The 19,743-nt window shown below is 55.7% G+C and overlaps 1 protein-coding gene across 3 annotated transcripts in view; it reads right to left on the reverse strand.

Annotated features, from left to right (window-relative positions):
- The window catches only part of MTCL2 (microtubule crosslinking factor 2), a 67,758-nt gene extending 52,258 nt beyond the window's left edge, over positions 1 to 15,500 (reverse strand). For 2 of the 3 annotated variants that reach the window (XM_059406963.1, XM_059406962.1), the window contains exon 1: positions 14,547 to 15,500. In XM_059406963.1, coding sequence (XP_059262946.1) covers positions 14,547 to 15,221 — 675 coding nt within the window. In that variant the 5' untranslated portion in view covers positions 15,222 to 15,500. The remainder of the gene's footprint in view (positions 1 to 14,546) is intronic. The other variant, XM_059406964.1, reaches the window with a different exon arrangement.
- Between the last annotated feature and the right edge of the window lie 4,243 nt (positions 15,501 to 19,743).

Here is a 19,743-nt window from a genome sequence, read left to right on the forward strand (position 1 = left end):
AAAAAAAAAAAAAAAAAAAAAAAAAAGAAGAGCTACCACCTATCGTGAGGCTCACAAATGACCAGGCCCCAGCCAAGCACATACATACCCAATAATCTCTTTGCTTTTCTTTTCTTTTTTTTTTTTTTTAACTTAAATTCATTAGCATGTATTATTAGTTTCAGAGGTAGAGTTCAGGGATTCATCAGCCTGATACAATGCCCAGTCATGCACAATAATCTGATCCCAACCCTGTTAGGGAGGTACTGAAAATGTTCCCTTTTTGCAGACAAGAAAACTGAGGCTCACAAGTTTCCCGGAGCTGCTCAAGTAAGAGACCGGTAGAGCTGGAATCCAGGCCGGCCCTTAACTGTGTTCTACTCCCAGGTTGGCCAGGGCTAGTCCTGCCACTAGAAAGGCCTCTGCCAGGCTAACTCCTAATTTATATCCTCCTTCCAGAGCATTCTGTCCTCTCCCAAACCACACACTCTGAACGCCATTCTTCTCTGTACTAACAACAAGTTCAGGTTGCATTTGCCTATTTTCAAGTCTGCCTTTCCCAAGCTGGGAGAATGGCAGGCGCCAGCAGAGACTTGTGTCTGGTCCCCTGCCCAGGACTGGCCCTTGTCACGGTCTACCGGAATGACTGGAAGAATGAGCGTGGCCTCTGCCTCGTCCAGTCTCTCCCCACAGACCAAGGTGTGCAGGCTCTCCAGACTGCAGCCCCAGGCCAGCTGCAAAGAATCAGGGAGAGCCCGGACGGGGTCTCTCTACCCAGGGAGCTCCTGCTCACCCACCCACTCCCAACCCACAAGTGCATCTCTGTCCATCCCCCCTACACAGCCTCCCAGCGATCCATGAGGTCAGCCTGCAGGAAGCAGCCTCTCTGAGGCGGACCCGCTCCCCGAAATGGATCAGTTCCCAGGAATCCTGGGGGAATTGGTCAGGAAGAGTCTCTTGGCCCATTCTGGGCCAGAGGACCAAACATGAGCTCACGCTACCGCTAATAATAGCGAGACCTCGCATGGCAGCGCGGGGCTTCACGGTTTACGAAGACTTTCCATCTGAATCATCTCATGGGTCGTCACAGAAACCCCATGGACACACAGGACCAGAATCACCACCTCTGTTCTAGAGACGAAGAACTACACAAGCGCACAGGGAAGGTGGGCTGTGCCCAAAGTCACACAGAGAGACTCCAAGCAGGATTCATTGCAGACTTCAGACTCTTTCGTCTGCACCAGAATTCAGGGAGCCCATGAACTTCGATGGGAAGAGGAAAAAAAAGAAAAAAAAAGCATATCTTAATTTTCACCAACCTCTAACTAAGAATTCACATTTTCTTCCATCCCGGACAAGTCACAGGTGTATCAGCAGTACCCGAGAGTTTGGCACGAAGAGAAACCAGAGGTATTTTCACATCACATAACAGCTGCAGAAATCTCAACACAGTTTTTATCCTCATCAGTACTTTGAAATTATACTAGTCACCAAACCTGATGAGTTAATAAACACATATATTACTATATCATAATTCAGAAATACGGTTTGGTAACTATATTTCAGTATATCCAGTTTCCTTTGTGTTTGAGACACTTAAAAACATTATTCTGAGAATTATTCTCAGCAGAGAGCGTCCACGGCACAAAATAAGAGGGAGCCCGTGTTCCTTCTAGAGTTGCCGTCTCTGTGGGTCTGGGTCGCCACCCCCCCGATCCTCTCTCTTCTCCATCGGGCCACAAAGCTAGAGAAGCAAAGAGCCACTTTCAAGCCACATTTTTAAAAACTTATTCTTATTTTTAAATTTTTTTAACATTTTGTTTACTCATTTGAGAGAGAGAGAGAGCACAAGCAGGGGGAAGGGGAGAGGAAGAAGCAGAATCCCCACTGAGCAAAGAGCCCCAGATGGGGCTTGATCCCAGGACCCTGGGATCATGACCTGAGCCAAAGTCAGATGCTTTACCAACTGAAACACCCAGGTGCCCTGTCAAGCCACATTTAAATGTTGCAGGAAATAATGCTTTCTGCAAGAAACCCATACATGCATAAGGTGATGAATCTTTGTATGATGAGGACAGAATGGGGGAGTTTAGGTTTGGGGCCCACAGGAACACTTGCACATGACAATGATTCCAGATGCATGGGTCTGATGGAATTGGTCTGGAGGAAGAGACGATGAGGTCTCTTGACCTGCAGGATTGGAGATGAAAGTGACCAAACTCAAGTCCCCTCTGCAGAAATATACAAGTGGCGATGGCTGGGAACTGCTAGCCAGCGCTGAGGGAACAGGGAGGGAAGCAGGAGCACAGAAGGTTCCTGAAGGCAGGAGGTCACCTCTTACCAGCCACTGAGGAAGAAACCATACCAGAGCAGAGGTCCCCCATCTACTTCCCACCCAAGAGAGTCAGCCCGCATAAGGCTAGGGTGGATGCCTGTTCACCGAGCACCCCCAGGGAGCAGGGATATGAGCCCTACAGACCACCCTGGTACACCAAGGCTGAGTCCGGAGGAGGGGGGGCAGCATCTCAGCGCCGCCAGCTCCCACAGGGGATCTGTACGACCTGGGCCTTCTTCCACTGTCTGTCCCCCACCTCCACACCCCTCCACCTCAAATGCCATATCCACCAAGAAGCCTCCCCGGCTGCCCCAGGGCACAGCCTTTTTGTATGAACAATTATTGAGTCTCTATAGTAAGTCAGATTCATCAGCAAATCATTGAATTTAACTCTTGGGATAGCCACTCTTCTCTCCACTAATCTGTTCTCCACTTAGTACATGGAGGGTTTTGTTCTTTTTTTTTTTTTAACCACGTTACTCCCCTGTTTAAAACTCTCCAAGAATCATTAAGATTTGGAAATGACCCAAATGACCCTCAGCAAGTAGATCAAGACATGGTGGCCCATCCATGTGTGGGAATACTATGCAGCAATGAAAACAAATGAATGATGGAGACCCGCAATCACTGGGGCCCAGGCACAAACATATTCTGCCGGGTGAAGGAAACCAGACTCAGCAGGCCACTGGAGGACCCCCTTTATATGACATCTGGAAAGAGAAAGACTGGGGCACTTGGGTGGCTCAGTCGTTAAGTGTCTGCCTTCGGCTCAGGTCATGGTCCCAGGGTCCTGGGATCGAGCCGCACATTGGGCTCCTTGCTCAGCGGGAAGCCTGATTCTCCCTCTCCAGCTCCCCTGTGCTTGTGTTCCCTCTCTCACTATCTCTCTGTCATAAATAGATTTTAAAAATCTTTACAAAAAAGGGGGGAACAGAAGGAGTTTTGGGGGGGCAATGGGACCATTCCACCTCTTGAGTGCGGTGGTGATTACAGAATTGTAAGCCTCTGCCAAAACTCACTTAACTGCATATTTATCCCCTGCCCTAACAGCAAGACTAAAGCCCGACCCCTGCCCACCTCCCTACTTCTACCTCCCCGCACTGGCTGTTCCCCCAACAATCACCTCACCTGTCCCACCACTAAGCCTCTGCCCCTGCCCGTCACTCTGCCTGGACTTCTGTCCCTGTATCTTGGCGCTCCTGGCTCCCCTCATGCTCGAAGCCTCCACGTAAATTCCTCCTCTCCAGAGAAGTCTTCCAGACCCCTATAGGCCCACTGTATTCATTCCGAACCTGTTTCTTTCATGGGACATGTCACAGGCTTATCTGTGATCTTAATTATTTTACTTATTGATCTGTTTGCTTATGGAATGTAGGTCTCTACTGCTAAGAGGTGAGCTTCAGGAGGAGAGAGCCGAGCCCAGTGCCTGGCACACAAAGGGATCAGCTCAATAAAGAGCTGCCTAATTAATAAAGGGGTCCTAAGACAGGAAGATTCCATCCTTTTCCAGTCCCCTGCAGAAAAATCACCTCTAGTCAGCGCTGCTGTGTGTAAATCTAATTCTGTGATTCTGCGAAGCTAATGCCCATGGAGGTTTCGGAGCTATTGGTGGGCCTCAAATCCTGGCCTATCAAGCCCCAGACTGCATTCCCAAGTATGTTGCCTTGGGACATACTTGGGAATGCAGGTTCCAGGGACTGGACCTGCCGACAGGCAGGCAGACCCAGGAAGAATGACAGAGCTGAGCTGAAGGATCCAGAACTTTCCATCTGTGAGACAGCAACCATTGCAGGAAGGGACAGGAGCCTTTGCCTGGCCCGTCTTCTCCCCACACAGCCCTGGCCACCACGGTCCCTCCCTCGGGCAAAAGCCCAGGCTGCCTGCCGTCTGCCACCCTGGCTCTGGCCTTGGGCACTCACCCCAGCCCGGAAGGGTGACCTGCAGGGTGGGTCAACAGTGGCCACAGAGGCGGCATGCCAGCCCCCCGAGAGGCTAGGGCAGCCATCTGCTATCCCTTCTGTCCATCCCCCAGGTCTGTCAAGGCTCCAGATGAGATCACTGCAGTTGGACCTCAAGGAGGGCAGAAGGCTCTGCAAAGCTCCACTTCCCTCCCCATTCCAAACAAAAGACTCCAGGAGTAGCAAGGAGTGGTGGGTTGGGGCAGAAAAGGCAGGGACACTGAATCCTAGAGAGAGATTAGGAACAATCACATGCCCCTCCCCCGCCCCCAAAGACCCAGAGTCCAGCAGAGTCCAGGAGTCCTCTGGGCTCCTGCCTCCCAGCCCAGAGCTCAATGCAGATTAGCCTCCTTGGGTGAAAGCTGGGCTCTAGTTTGGGGACAATCAGGGACAAAGGTCCTAGAGAAGGGCCAGGACACCCAATCAGGTATGGCCATGCTGGCACAGAGGCTACCTGGTGACCCACATGGTCATGAGGGAAGACAAGGGTCTTGGACTTGCCCCTCCAACACCAATAAATCATAACAGGCAAGAGTACTCTCTCCGTCCCAGGCACAGGCCGGGCAGCACCCACTGCCTCACTATATCCCCAGCCCCACCACTGATCGGTGAGGAACCAAGGTCAAACAGGTCAACAATGTTGCTCAAGGTTACATGCTAAGTGGCACAGCCAGGAGTCAAGTCCAGTTTGAGCTCTTATAAACTCGACTAGACAAGTCTCTATAATGGGGCCACAGTTAATCTTTACAAGGGTTTACCTTGTGCCTGATACCTGGCTGAACTCTGCACAAGTGTCCGCTATCTCAGCTTAACAACAGTCTCCTGTCGCAGGCGTCCATTTTACCAATAATCAGAGGCTCAAGGAGATGAAGGCTCCACAGCCAATCTGGAGTGTGCCTCCCCAAACCTGGCATAGCTCTGCCCATGAGAGCAGACACAGGTGGGGGGCGGGGGTGAGAAGACACCCAAGTCTGGGCCTGGCTTGCCACTGGCCCATTCCAGGCCTCCCCCAAGAGAACAGAGAAGCATCTGCAGCCCCCATAGCCTCCAGGGGGGCTGCTCACAGTGGGAGTGCCTGACGGTGTCCCTCTTTCTGTGTGAACAGGAAGGAAGGCAGCATTCAGATCTGGATCTGTTTAAAACATCTTCCAAATGGCCTCTGGGCTGCAGCCAAATCTCAAAGCAGGGAGAGAACAGGGCTCAGAGGTCTCTGGGGAGGGAGAGAGAGAGGTGAGGAAGTGGCTCCAGCATATCCCAGGATGTCACACCTTGGAGCCTTTGCTTGTGCCATCCCCCTGCCAGGTGCCCTTCAAGGAGCCCCACCAGACGCCTGCCCTTCTGCCTCTTGGCATCTCCAGGCTGTGTGACCTCTGCCAAACCCTTCCACCTCTCTGAGCTTCAGTGTATACCTATGTAAAAGGAAGGGGCTGGGTCCCACCCAGGTAAGGCAGAGCATATAGGGCTGATGCACAACCTGTAATTACCCAATGAATAATCTAATTACTGTTGAGGTAAATGTCCCCAAGGAGCCCACAGAAAGTTCCTGGTCCTCTAACACAGGAGCCAGGCCTGCAGCTGAATGAGCATGTGTGCACAGGATTGGGGGGGCGGGGGCAACGAGGACTATGAGGACATGACAGGGACCAAGAGAAAGGGGAAAGGGGAGGGAAATGCAAGCACCAAGCACTAAGGCCCCCGAGGGCAGGAAGAGCACAGGGACTGAGGGCCCTGTGTGAGGAACACAAGGGAGCTTGCGTGGAACAGGGGTGAGGTGAGGCTGAGGGAGGCAGAACCACACAGGCTGCCCAGGCACTTGGCCAAGGCCAAGGAGGAGAGAGGCTGATGCAATTGACCCAGAAGATCCCAAGCAGATCTGAGCCAAACCAGCATAAAGCTGCTTTGCCGGGCCGGCCTGGCTGTGGGATCCCAGACTATTTTCCACTGGAGCCTGTGCTGCTCTCTGTGGCCCAGGCAACAGGAGATGATTCACCCAGGTCTTAGCATGAGAGACCCCAGGGGTCCCTCTCCCAGCAAAGGGGTATCCCCAGATTACAGTGTCTGTAGCACTGGCCATTTGGAGACTGAGAGTGGTGGGAGGGAATGGGGGAATGCACCGGGAATTGTGTTCGGGGATCCCCACGATGCAATTCAGCTCCACGCACACCTCCCGGGCCCTTGCTCCATGCCAAGACTCACACCCGGATCCAGGCACAACGTCGGCCGTCAGGGACCCAGGGCTCACAGGCACTCAGACCTGAGCCTGCCAATAAGGGAGGAGGGGGGACAGCTGCTGAGCCCCTGCACTGAGCAAGGCCCCCACTAATCCTTACCTACGTGCTTCTGCCTATTTAATGCTCACAGCAACTCTGACAGGGCCGAGCACTGTCAGCATCCCCCATTAACAGACAGAAGACAATCTCCTAAAGGCGGAGGCTCACAGAGGAAAAGGCAGAGCCAGGACTCAAGCCTCGGACAGCTTGGCTCTAAGCACCATGGCCCCGGAGAAGGGCAAGGCTGGGCTGCTACTCCCACCTTGTCTGACTTCCTGCAATTCCTCAGGGAGGCCAGTGTTACCTGCTCAGAATACAGAAACGGTGCTGACCTGGGGCCTCCAGGGAAGGCCAGGGTCAGCCTGTCCCAGAACACCCTGGAGTCTCTAGCTCTTTCCCTACCCTAGCTCCAAGTTCCTTCTGGCACCAGCAGGCAGAGAATATGACCGCAGATGAGGTCATGTGCATGGACTAAGAGGGGAATGACCTTAGTAATAACCTTGGCTGCTGACCAAGGCCCTGCCTGGAGCTTAGCGGAGGCCCTCCCCCGGGGAACTCCCTCTCCCCCAGAGGCTACACAGGATGTGGGGCTCCTTCCCTTCCTCTGTGCCCAGGATGCTACTGGATATGCCACATACCTGAATGCTGATCCTCCCAAGTGCCCTGATAAAAGGGATTAGATTCCCATTTTACACACAGAAAGACTGAGGCTTGATGATGGGATTTTTCAAATGGAGATAATGCACAGGGAGGAGGTAACAAAGCAAAGTTTGTCCTTAGACCTGACCCCAAAGAAGGAATTTGTCCAGAAGACCACAGAGCCTTCCTTCCCTGACACCCTGGGGTCCTGTGCCTTGTGCCTGGCCCTACAGATACACACTAAGGGGTGGTCAGCTCCTAGCCTTGCTGTATGGCCCCCTCCCAGGAAGGTGTTCACAGTGCCTCAGCTTGGCATTCAATGCCCTTCCCAAACGGGCCCAACCCCCTTTCCAGCCTCTCCCTCACCACAGCCTATACCCACTATTCCCTCCAGCTCTTTTGTTTTAAGCCTGTAGACCACCTGCCTTTCATTCAATCACATGACTGAGTCGGTATGATGTGCCCAACACCATTCCAGCAGCTGGGCACTGAGGCAGCCACTCAAGCTAACTCCACAGCTCTAATGCCTCCTCCTCCAGGAAGTCCTCCAGGTCCCTCATCTTCTGAGTGCCCACATCTCCTCCAACCTCCTCTATTCTGGCCTCCTTCATTGTTTCCCAGACAAGAATGGGCACCCTTCATAGATGGGAGCAGCGTGGCCCTCCACACTCCCCAGCAAAGGGAGAGGGGAGGAGGAGGGAGAGAAGGGCAAGCCGGAAATTCCAAGGAGATTAGAAGGGAGTTGCCCTGGCCCTGCTTCTCCTGTGGGCAGGCCTGACAATTGCTCCATTTCTTTCAGCCCACTGGGCCCAGGTCCAAGTGCAGGGCATCAGGGGCCTGTGGGTCTTTGGTGCAGCTTCTCCTGACTTTGTGACCTGCCAGACCTGAAGGTTACACATTGTCAACCCCCTGCCATACTCCTCACTCCTCCCAGCAGCCTTGTGGAATACTGAGCTTGTACACATTTGCTCCAGAGGACAGGGACCAGGATTTCCTGTGTTTCCGTGTGGATGAAATGTCACAGCCTCTCTGCATATGTGTGTGCGTGCATGCGTGTGTCTGGGGACCCCGGTTCGTGGGTCTCTGGTTTCCTTTGGCAAATGCCGCAGGCCTGATGAAAGCGTGCTCTCTGCTCATGTCCCTGCTTATGTATCCGTAGCTGTGTGTCTTGTGCCTGTGTAAGTGTCTCCTGGGCGTGTGTGTGAGCCCCAGGTAAGCATGCAAGGGCCTTCACTGCTCTCTTTGTGGAAGAAACAGGGCGAGTATCCGGGTGACAAGCTTGTGTCTGGGCCCGCCTGGCAGCAGCGGATCTGTGGATTTCCGTGGATGCCAGCGCCTGAGCGTAATGAGGCTGCGTGGGTTTGTGTGTGTGCCTGCATATGTATGTGTACTTCCGAGACGTCTGAGGGTGTCTTCAAGCTGTGTGTCCGTCTGGGACACAGCCAAGTGTGCCTAGGTATGTAAGATGCGTGTGTGTGTGTGCGTGTGTGTGTGTTTCCGAGCCAGAGGTCTCCTAGATGGTGTGTCTGTTGTGCCTCCTAGTGTGTGGGTGTGAGGAGACAGATTTGGTATCTGCACGGGTTTATGTCCTTTGGTGGGTGTATCCCGTCTACTAGATCTTGAGGTATGCTTCTGGAAGCCAACAACACATGTGTGTCACTGGATGTCTATGGGACGCATGTGTGAAGGGCTGTGGGTCTCTGAGCTAGAGCTCTGAATACATATGTTTGTGTGTGCGAGAGCGAGCGAGCCCAGGGACATCGGCCCAGCCCCTCTGCGAGGCATGCTGGGAGCCCTGGGAGCTCCGAGGTCCCCCCAGGCCTCCCGGCAGCCGCCTCACATTTTCCGTCTGGCTGGAGCTGCCCTCCTCCCCCCAACATAGGCAGACCGCTGAGGATTCTTAAAGACCCAGTTCTCAGAGCAGCTTCTCCCAGGCTGCCTCTCAGCTACCGCAGGGAGGGCTGGGATTCCAGGCAGGGACTGGACAGGGCTCTGCTGACCATAACGACCACCCCTGCCCCCACCCAGTGACACACTCTGGGAGCTGAGAAGCACTTCACAACTTGCTCCTGGACCAGACATCTGGCCCTCAGCCTGGTAGCCAGGAGGCTCTCAGAAAATATGGTGGGGGGGATGGGTTGAGTGAATAAATGAAGAAGGAATAAATGAATGAATGAATATGGGTTGAGTGAATGAATGCCTGAAGAAGCAGGTAAGGGAAAGGGACACAGGGACAGGCACTCACGTTTACGGTGCATCCCAGCAGAAAGGGTATGACCCTGAGGGAGGCATGCTTATCTCCCACTTTATAGAAGAAACAGAGGCTCAGAGAGGCAGAGCCTCTCATCCGACGTCACACAGCATGTAACCAGCAAATCCACGCAAGAACCCTGCCCTGTGAAAGTCAGAGGCCCAGGTTGCCTCCTGCATGGGAGAGGGTGAGAGAGTCAGGAGGCAAGCGGAGCTCCCTAGGGTTTTCCAGAGTGGTTCCCAAGTACATCAGCCGTGCAATCGTGGGTATGTCATATAGCCTCTTGGTTTCTTCATCTGCCCAACAGATCTGATGTCAGAACCCTCGGCACGTGTTGCCGTGAGGAGTAAGGGCTTACTTAACCCAGAGCCTGAGGCATTGGGAGTGATCCATGGGGGACAGCGTTCATAAGCCCAGAGCCACCTAAGTCCAGAGATCAGTGGTCTGGGGGTCCCCAGGCTGGCTCTCCCATTCCAGCACCCTGGGCTCCAGCCTAACCATTAACTAACCCTTCAGGCTGGATCCAAAGCCCCATCATTTCCTCCAGGACCTCAGATTCCCTTCATCCAATCACGTGCTGCACCAGTGCAGGGTACACTCACATCCAGGCATGCATGCACACGTCCCTCTCCCCCACCTGCAGGCCCCAGCCTCAGGTCCTAGGATTCATTCCCCTCACTTGTTCCCGACAAGTCTTAGCCTAGAGCCCACCACACAACAGGATTCCTTTCAGCAAGCTGTGTCCCAGGTGAGATGCACTGTTATCAGTACAAAGCTCATGGCTCCACTCATGCAGCAGAAAGAACGGGATGCAGAGATCTGGAATCCTGGCTTGACCTGGGGCCTCCATTTACCCTACTGTAAGTGAGAATGGGGCATGGATTAGATGCTTCCTCTGGGCCCTCCTGGGCTGACAGCTATACTTCAAACACTCACACCTAGAAACTCCGAGGAGGCAGGGGGTAGGGGGGAGATTGTGGGGGAGGCAACCCAGCACGGAATCTGATCACACCTTCCTGTCCTCCCTGAAGCAGCTCCTGATTTATTGCCATCTCAGAGCTGCAGGGATTCACCTTCCTGGCTTCTCCCCGCTTCCCCAAGAATGAAGACACAGACATCCTATATGTTCATGGGCTGACAATGACAACAATTCCCCCAAGAGATGTGGATGTCACTGTTTCTAGAATGTTCTCTTGTCTATTCATACCTCCCGGATTCCTGAAAACAATCTTATAAAGCTGCCCAGGTAGGTTCCATCATCTTCATTAAAGAAGAAAAGGAAAAAAGGAGCTCAGAGAGGCCAAGTGACTTGCTCACGGCCACACAGTAAATGGAGAGTCGGGTGTCAAAGTCGGGTCTTTGGGCCCCAACTTTCAGATTCTTTCATCCACACTCTGATGGGTTTCCCGCATGTTCTCACCACATGACACGTAATGGTTAGCAGTGATAGGGACCTGGAAGAGCTCAGGCCACCAGGGCTTTGAAGGTCCAATGCAGTCGACGTGTCTGCTCTGCAGCTAAAGCTACATCTTCGAATCCTGGAACCTCAAAAGTTCATCATCTCCAGGCTTCCTTGGTCGGAAGTGATGCTGAGGTTGGGCAGCTCGGCTGTAGCCACCAAATAAATCTCCCCCTGAATGTTCCTTCTAATCACAACCACAACATTTTGTACAGTTTACAAGCTGCTTTCCACACACCCCAGGTCTCCGTCCAAACATGCAAGGTCATCCAGCCTTAGTTTGAACAGCTCAAGTGACAGCGAGCTCACTCCCTTCTCTGCAGCAACTCCTCTCTCTGACTGGGAGGCAGCTGCCCCATTCACTCCTTCCCCACTTGGGCCCCTGGGCAGGCCTCATGCAACAGGAGATCTGCCACGGCCGCCCGTGAGGCCTTCCTTCCCCAGCTGACAGTTCCAGGGCCCCCGCGCCTGGGAGGTGAGCCCAAGCAGGGCCCCACCGGACTTGAGACTCAACCCAGGAGGCACAAAACCTACAGGGGACATACTGAGGATCTGGAGTCCTTCTCCTGGTAACTCAGTACCTGCATCTGGGAAGCAAAGAGGCCCAGAGGGGCAGAAAATACGTCAAGAGTGTAATGCACTCTTGGGGCACCTGGGTGGCTCAGTGGGTTAAAGCCTCTGCCTTTGGCTCAGGTCATGATCCCAGGCCCACATCGGGCTCTCTGCTCAGCAGGGAGCCTGCTTCCCTCTCAGTCTCTGCCGGCCTCTCTGCCTACTCATGATCTCTGTCAAATAATTAAATAAAAAATCTTAAAAAAAAAAAAATAGACTGTAAAGCCCTGGCTGTCGGGAGATCCGGCTCAGGAACCCAGGCAAGTCCCTTCCTTTCTCTGGCCACTGTTTACCCATCGGGACAATGAACAAAACACCTCCTGTAACAGCCCCTATCCTTGAGGTCCACATCCCCAGCCTCTAGACTTTCACCTCACCTCTATGAGATGTGGTGGCTGTGTCAAACAAAGCTCTAGACAAGTTCAGGGACCGACCCAAGTGCACACAGCAAGAACCACATGGTCTGGCCCGGCTCACCTCTCCATCCAACCTCCTTTCTCTCTCCAATCTCCACGCTGTCCTTCAAAATCAACACGCTTTTTCCCCCTTCCCTCAGCCTCTGGAATGTTCTTAGTCCAGCTTGTAATGGGCTGGCTGCATGTCATCCTCCAGGCTATGGCCTCCCCAGCCCCACCTGCGTGCTCTCTCCGCACACGCTGTCGTTCTTCGCTCTTATCCTGATCTGTGCTGTGATTTACTGTACTGCTATTGTCAAATCCCAGTCTCCCCTACTAGACCCAGAGCTCCGTGAATGTGTAGACACGTCATCCCTGTCCACGGCTGTATCTCCGATCTGCACTAGGGCCCCGTACACACTTGGTGCTAAATAAATAGGGAAAGAATGAATGAGAGGCCAGAAGAGTCAGGCCCGCTTCGGGTCGGGAGGAGGCTATTCTGCCCCCCAGAGAACCCACAAAGAATATGACGGGTGCCTGAGGAAATGTGTCCCCTCCCGCTGGAGAGCAGCCGTGATCACAACCACTCTCATGTGAGGCTCACTCCACGCCAGGCACTCTTAGTGGTGCTTACACACACCATCTCCTTTAACCGTTAAGGTTGAAAGAAGCATGATGGACCTTTTTACAACGAGGAAACTGAGGTCTGGAGACAGTAAGTCGCTTGTCCAAGACCACACAGCCAGGAAGCTAGACCCCAAATCCCCTCGTGGCCTCCTGAGACTTGCCCGTGAAGCAGAAATGTGGTTCAGCCCCAGCCCAGGCAGGGGGAGATGAACAGCCAGGCCTCGGCCCCTGGAGACCTTGGGCTCAACCCCCAGCCTTTGGGGACTACCGTCCATCTTAACAGTCACCACTGGCCCAGGTGGGCTCCAAAGCTCTGCCCAATGACTTCATGGAATGGACAGGAGCCCACAAGGGTTGGTGCAGGAGGAGACCTTGAAGCAAAGCTCCAGGGCCCACCTCCCTTGCCAGGATGAAGAACGTGGTCCAGGAGGTCTAAGTTCAGAGCAGCTCCGGCAGCCAGGGCCAGAAGCAGTCAGGGCACTAAGACGGCAGGGCCAGGCCTCTTTCTGGCTTGTCTCTGTCCTCCCACCCACCCCCCACAGGGCCTCTCCTCACCCAGGGCTTCTGAAGACTGTGAGCCCTGACTGAGCCTTCAATTGTCAGCCGTGAATGGGGCCTTTGGGAAGACCCACCCACCCATTTAACAGATGAGGAAGCTGAGACCTAGCTTGGGGTAAGATCAGAGGCTGAAGGGGTGGATTATGCTGATTCAAACTCTGTCTTTTTATTGTACAAGCATTTCCCGAGCAATGCTGGAGAGGAGATTCTGGGGGGAAATCGGGAGGGAGAGACACAGTTGAGCAAGACCCTAAAAATCTCACGAGAGGGAAACCTACTTGGCCAGAAGAGCCACAGTGCAAAGCTAAGTGCCGGCAGGCAGACATCAATCAGCAGAAGGGTATTAATTCTGGGGCTCTCAGCCAGGGTACTCTGGGGTGCTGTGCCAGGCCATCAACGGACAAAAGTGGCAGGTAGCACTGCGGCCTTTTCCAAAACCATGTCCAGCCAGTGCTAGGAGAGCCCATGAAGCTTTCAGTCTCTCCAGCCACGGCCAGTACGTGAGCACTGGGCTGCCTGTGGAGTAGCTGGGGACCAGGCAGTGAGCAGGCAGAGACTGGCCAGTCCCCAATAGGTGCTCATTCCCCCCTTGAGGATGAAGGCAAGACGGGTCTGCTCTCCAGAGAAGGTCTCAGGTCCCCAAGATGCCCAGAAGGAATGCCCCTTTCAGACAGACAGGTTCCCTCCTCTCACCAGGAGCACGGGAAGGACAAGGTCCCTGGGCCATGGGACACCGGTGGGACTGCTGTGTGCACAGGGCAGAAGAGAACAGAAGACAACATCCTGGGATTTAGGAAGCGGCCCCTGAACCAGTTCTCCCACGACATCATCCTTCCAGGCTGTGGGACCGTTACACTGTGCGGAAGTCGGACGCTAGCCAAGGGGATGTTCCCAGATGTCATGCTTTCAAACAGGACCCGCCCTGAAAGACAGGCGGGGACAGGCCTGCACCAAGGAAAGCTCTGGGTGAAGACTCAGCACAGTGTTCCAGCCTCTCCTTGGCAGGGGACAGCCACAGGTTTCCCTGTGGCACAAGTGCACCCCAATACTGCCCCCCAAAAAGAGAGCCACCAAAGGCCTGGCCCCTAGCAGGGGGCGAGGGGGGGGGGCTTCTAAGAAGCTGAAGGACAGGCTCCAGACCCTCACTGACTCCCTCCACCCCATCCCAAGTAATGCAGCTAGGCATCTTCCAAAGCAGTTTTCTCCAGACTCCCTCCCTCCAAAATCAGGGCTCTCTGGCCCGTCTCCTCAACTGGGTTCCTCTTCAAGGGGACGGTTTCCCAAATAAAAAGGGAGGCAGGATGTGTGGGAGCTCTACGTCGCCCTCAGGGCGGTCCCCGAGGATTAAGGCCCCCTTTCCCAGCTCGTTCCGTCGCGCCGTGAGCCGGCTAGTGCCTCAGGCCCCTGGGGCCGCCACAACCCGCGTCTCCCACGGCCTCCCGCTGCCCCATCGGCGCCCCCACCTTGAGATAGTCGTTCTCCGAGCGCAGCTCCTCCAGCTCTCGCACGAAGCCTCCGGGCCCGCAGTCCAGCATCTCCTCGGTGAGGTCGGAGAAGGCGAGCGAGGCACTGAGGGGCAGGCGGCTGCTACCCACCGACGACGCGGCCACCGACGGCTCATCGGGGGAGGCGGGCGGCCTCGGGGGCTGCTGTGCGGGCGGCGCGGGCTGGGGAGGCTGCCCCGTGCGGGCCCCCGCCGGACCCCCGGCCGCCGATTCGGCGTCGCTGCTCAGCGCCAGCTCCAGGCCCAGCAAGCGGGCCTCCTCCGACGCGCAGTCCGACACCTCAGAGCTGCTGTCGGTGAGGCTGGGCGGTGGGGGCGGCGGTCGCGGCCCGGTGCCGGGGCGCGGGCGGCCCTTGGCACGAACCCCGGTGCGGACCCCAGCCACCCGCGTCCCCGCGCTCCGCGCCCCGGGCGCCACCGCGCGCCCCTTCTTGTCCGGCCGCGCGGAGGACGCGGCGCTGCAGGCGGCTGCGGCGCCCGGGCCTGGGCCGCGGCGGCCCTTGGCCAGAGACCAGCCGGCCACGTCCTTGGGCCGGGCCGGCGACGGCGCGCGGTGGCTCTTCTTCCTCTCCGGGGCGGGCACGGGCGGGGGACCGCAGCCCCGGGCTGGGGGCTCCCCCGCCGGCACCTCCATCGCGGCCTCCCTCGGCCTCAGCGAGCGGTGCGCATGGCCCGGGCCCGCCCGGCCTCCGCGCCCCTGGGGAGGGTCCCGGCGCCGCTCCGGCCGCTCCGGCGGCTGCTCCTCTCGGCCCACCTCAGCCGCGGGACTGCGCTCCGGCCCGGACCCCTGCCGCACAGGCTCTCCGCTGCCCTGGGCTCGGAGAGAGCGGCCCGACCGCCTCCAGGCGCCCCGGCTGCGGCTGCGGCTCCGCCCGGCGCCCGCCCCTTCGGCCTCGCCGCGCCCCCGGAGCGCGCCCGGGCCTCGACTGCCTGCGCGCCGGTCGCTCCCCCGGGCTCCGAGTCCGACTGCGGCCCGGGCCCCGGCTCCGCCCGGCGCGGCCCGCCCCCCGCGCAGCCCCGCCAGCTCCCCGCCCCGCCGCCTCGGCTCGGGGGCGCGCGGCTCCGCGAACAAAAGGCGGACGCGGCGGGAGCGGTAGGGAGGGACACAGGCGGCGAGCGAGGGAGGGATCTGCGAGGCAACAGCGACCCCCTCGAGGGTCAGGCAGGCCGGGGCTGCCGCGGCCCCGGCTCTCTCCTGCTCCGCTCCGCCGCCGCCCCCTCCCCTGCCCGCCAGCGGAACGCACCCAGCCGACGCTCCCCTCCGCCCAGGGTCCGGGCAGGGGCCGCGGGAGCGGCGAGCGAGGGGACTCGGAGGCAGAGGCCGAGCCGACCTCAGATCGCAGGAGCCAGCATCCATATACACCGCCGGTGCCTCGCCCCTCGCGGCCGTGCGGAGCGTGCGCAAACTCCGCCCCCCTTAACCTTGCAAAGCAAGACAATTATCCCATAGTACAGATGCATAAACTGAAGCCGAGGGAAGGTAAGCGATTAGCCCAAAGTCAATGGCCGAGCGGGGATGGAGCCCAAACCTCACACCACCAGGGCGTCCTCTCTGGCTCAGCTAGCTCAGCCTCCCTCTCACAGGCGTAGGGACCGTGAAGCCCTAAGTGCATGCCCAGGTCTGCACACCTCGGCGGGCTGGGATCTCAGGCATACTCCCTCCAACCCCAACCCGGTTTCAGGCTCTGCATAGTTAAATGGGGGTGGTCCACTATGAGATGTCAGACCGGCGATGCTTTGGGAGTAGATTCTGACCCCCGGAGGGGGCTGGCGCAGACTAAAGACAATTGTCCTGATCCCCACACGTTCCGTCCCCCAAGCAACCCCAGACTGCCCAGAGCCCTGGCTCTGGTGGGTTTCCGTTCTCTCCTTGCAGGGCTGTGCTTCTGGCTCTGCTGTGGATTTTCGCGTGTCTGTCACACCTTCCCCTCCTCCGTCCCCTCCCCCGCTCCCTGCTGCTGCTCTCCTCCCCGTCACCTAGCCACCGCCATACAGAGCCGGTTTTAAGTCCTTTGGCTGCCCCATGGGTGGGCACCCATCCTCAGGGTGGCACCACGTTGCCCCCTGGGGAGGGCTGCAGGGTGATGTTTACCCTTCTGCACCTGCTTCTCTCCCCTACCCCCCCCCCCTTCTTCCCCCCCCCCTTTCCCCCCCCCGGCCCCCTCCCCCCCCCCCCCCCCCAAGTCCTATTTCTTCTCTTCTTCCTGCCCTTGACAGTCGGTTGACACCAGGTCTGCTTCTTCATGTCTTTCCCACCTCTCTCGCAGCAGAGAATCCTGGGGTGTGCCTTCTCACCTGAGACATGGCTTCGTCCTGATCTAGGTGTGTCCAGGTGTCCACTCAGGTGTGAGTGCCCCTCCACCCTCAGAATTTTCCTCCAGGCGCCCCCACAGAGCCCTGTGGAGCAGGGCCACTTAGCAAGTTCTCCGCAAAGCCTTCTTTCCCGGCATTCAGACCCCATCCTGGCATAGCACAGCTCCCCTGTTCCCCCAACCATCCTGGTGCCTAGTCCAGAGGCACCAGATAGAACAATGAGTGGACTTGTCACTGTGCCTTCCTGACCTCGTGAAGCATCCAGTATAGGAAGGAGATGGGCCACCGCAGATTCGCTACAAATGAGGTAGAGTTGGGGCACCTGGGTGGCTCAGTGGGTTAAGCCTCTGCTTTCGGCTCAGGTCATGATCCCAGGGTTCTGGGATCTAGTAACGCATCATCGGGCTCTCTGCTCAGCGGGGAGTCTGCTTCCCCCTCTCTCTGCCTACTGCTCTGCCTGCTTGTGATTTCTCTATCAAATAAATGAATAAAATCTTTTTTAAAAAATGAAGTAGGATTGTGTGGCATCGGGGCAAGGGCCAGAGCAAGACTTCTCACCTCCTGTGCCCCCGAGTCCCCACCTGATTTAGTCTGATGTAGCAGATGACAGACTCCTAGCTCTGATGTCCCCATTTCTTGTAGACTGGTACAGAGAATTCTAGTGAGTTCTCAGAAATGGTTTGCCTTCTCTGTGTTTCGGTTTTTCCTCTCCAAGAATGTGGGCTTGGAGAGGCTGGATGGTATTAATCCAGGCAGGGGACATGCTAGTCCTGGCCAGCTCAGCCATTCCTAACAAACCCATGGCCACACTGGTGGTCCTGAGAGTACAGTGACTTCAATCTTCCCACTTGGTCCTGGACGTTGAGTCCTGGCTTTACCGTACATTTTGCCTGGGTCCCAACAGTCATGGCCCAGAGTGGGGGGAATCCGAGGGCTCTTCCTGCTCTGAGGGTCTTTGGGTTTGGGGAGCCATGAATCTACAGTATAGCCCCAGGAGGGCAGCAAGACCCTGGTGGGGTGGAGTTCAAGGTTGGGGGTGGGGGCGCCTAGGCAGGGGGTGTCTAGACTCAGGCTCAGTTCAGACCAGGGAAACTACAGAAGGAATGAGACTTGCTGGGAGTTTAGAATTGCTTACACACAGACAGGGAGGCTGTCTGCAGCTTCCCGACCCTTGGGCACTCACTTAGGCTAGGCTCTGAGCTCAACCCTTCAGCAGAGGAACTCGGGAATGTTAGGAGCTTCTTTCTTTTCTTTTCTTTAGTTTAATTTATTTATTGACAGAGAGCGAGCACGCACACACACAAGCAGGGGGAACATCAGGAGAGGGAGAAGCAGGCTCTCCGCTGAGCAGGGCGACTGATGCGGGGCTCAGTCCCAGGCAGATGCTTCACCAACAGGGCCACCCAGATGCCCAAGCTTAGGAGCCCCTTGTACTTGACTATTTTCCAAAGAAAGGTACAACAATACACAGCTCATCCCAATCATTCTTTTTAGAGTGTGGTATTGACACTTTTCCCATTGAGGGACAGGATCTATATCCCTTCCCTTTGAACCTCAGTAGGCCTTGTGACTGCCTCCACCAACAGACAGTGGCAAGTGATGCTGTGACTTCCAAGACTAGCTCATAAAAAGCTCTTCAGGGGTGCCTGGGTGGCTCAGTGGGTTAAGCCTCTGCCTTCGGCTCAGGTCATGATCTCAGGGTCCTGGGATCAAGCCCCACATCAGGCTCTCTGCTCAGCAGGGAGCCTGCTTCCCTTCCTCTCTCTCTGCCTCTCTATTTACTTGTGATCTCTGTCTGTCAAATAAATAAATAAAAATCTTTAAAAAAAAATGCTCTTCAGCACTCTCTCGTGGGCTCAGGTGCTTTCTCTCTTAATCCACTCACCTTGGAACCCAGCCACCGTGTTGGGAGGAAGCCCAGGCCTCCTGGAGAGGTTGGTGAAGGTGTTCCAGCCGACAACAGCGGTTCTGGTCCCTGCTAACCCCCAGACACGTGAGAAAGTGGACCTTCAGAGGATTCAGCCCCCAGCCTTGGCACTGTCCCAGCGGATGCCAAGTAGAGCAGAAATGAGCTGTCCCAAACTGCAAAATAAATATTGTTGTTCTAAGCCGCTAGGTATTGGGGTAGTTTGTTACGCGGCAGTGAATAACCGGAATGCTTGTCCAAGGTCACACAGCTTGGAAGTGGCAGAGCTGAGACCGATTAGAACCCAGGGTCATCCAGTTTCAGAGTCTGTTGTGCTTCACTAATGGCCAGTGTTCAGCTCTGGCACACAGTGTATGCTGCATGAAGCTCTACCCAAGAAGGAATGAAGCATCAAATGATTATAAGAATTAGATATCAGATTATAAGAAAGGATGCCGGTGACCCAGTGGAAAAGCAGTTTATTTTCTCCCATTCAAGCCACTAAATTGACCAACATGGTTAAAACAGAAGGAAGACTAAATCCAGGAAGGCTTCAAAGAAGAGGTGATTTTTTTTTTTAAACTAAAGATTTTTTCTTTTCATCGTACAAATCATGGTAGAAACAAACCACTGGCTGTGGAAAATTAGAGGAATTAGTAGGGGAACCTGCTTTAAGTATAATATAGTCAGGGAGTCCTCACTGAATAGGTGGGGAGCCAGGGTGGTGGGGACAGAAGCTAAAGGGAGTGAACTGACAAGTGAATAGGACATAGAGGTGGAGTGCAGGAAGAAGAGAAATGGGGCATTTGGGGAGGGGACTGTCACATGGAGAGAGAGAGAGAGTAGAGGGACAGACAGAGAGATGGGGTCTTGGCTTTTGAAAAGAGCAGGGCCCTTACCTCCATTGTCCTGGAGAAAGGATGGAATACTTGAATGA

This window comes from Mustela nigripes, chromosome 7 (assembly GCF_022355385.1).
Source record: "Mustela nigripes isolate SB6536 chromosome 7, MUSNIG.SB6536, whole genome shotgun sequence".
In the NCBI taxonomy this organism is placed as follows: domain Eukaryota; kingdom Metazoa; phylum Chordata; class Mammalia; order Carnivora; family Mustelidae; genus Mustela; species Mustela nigripes.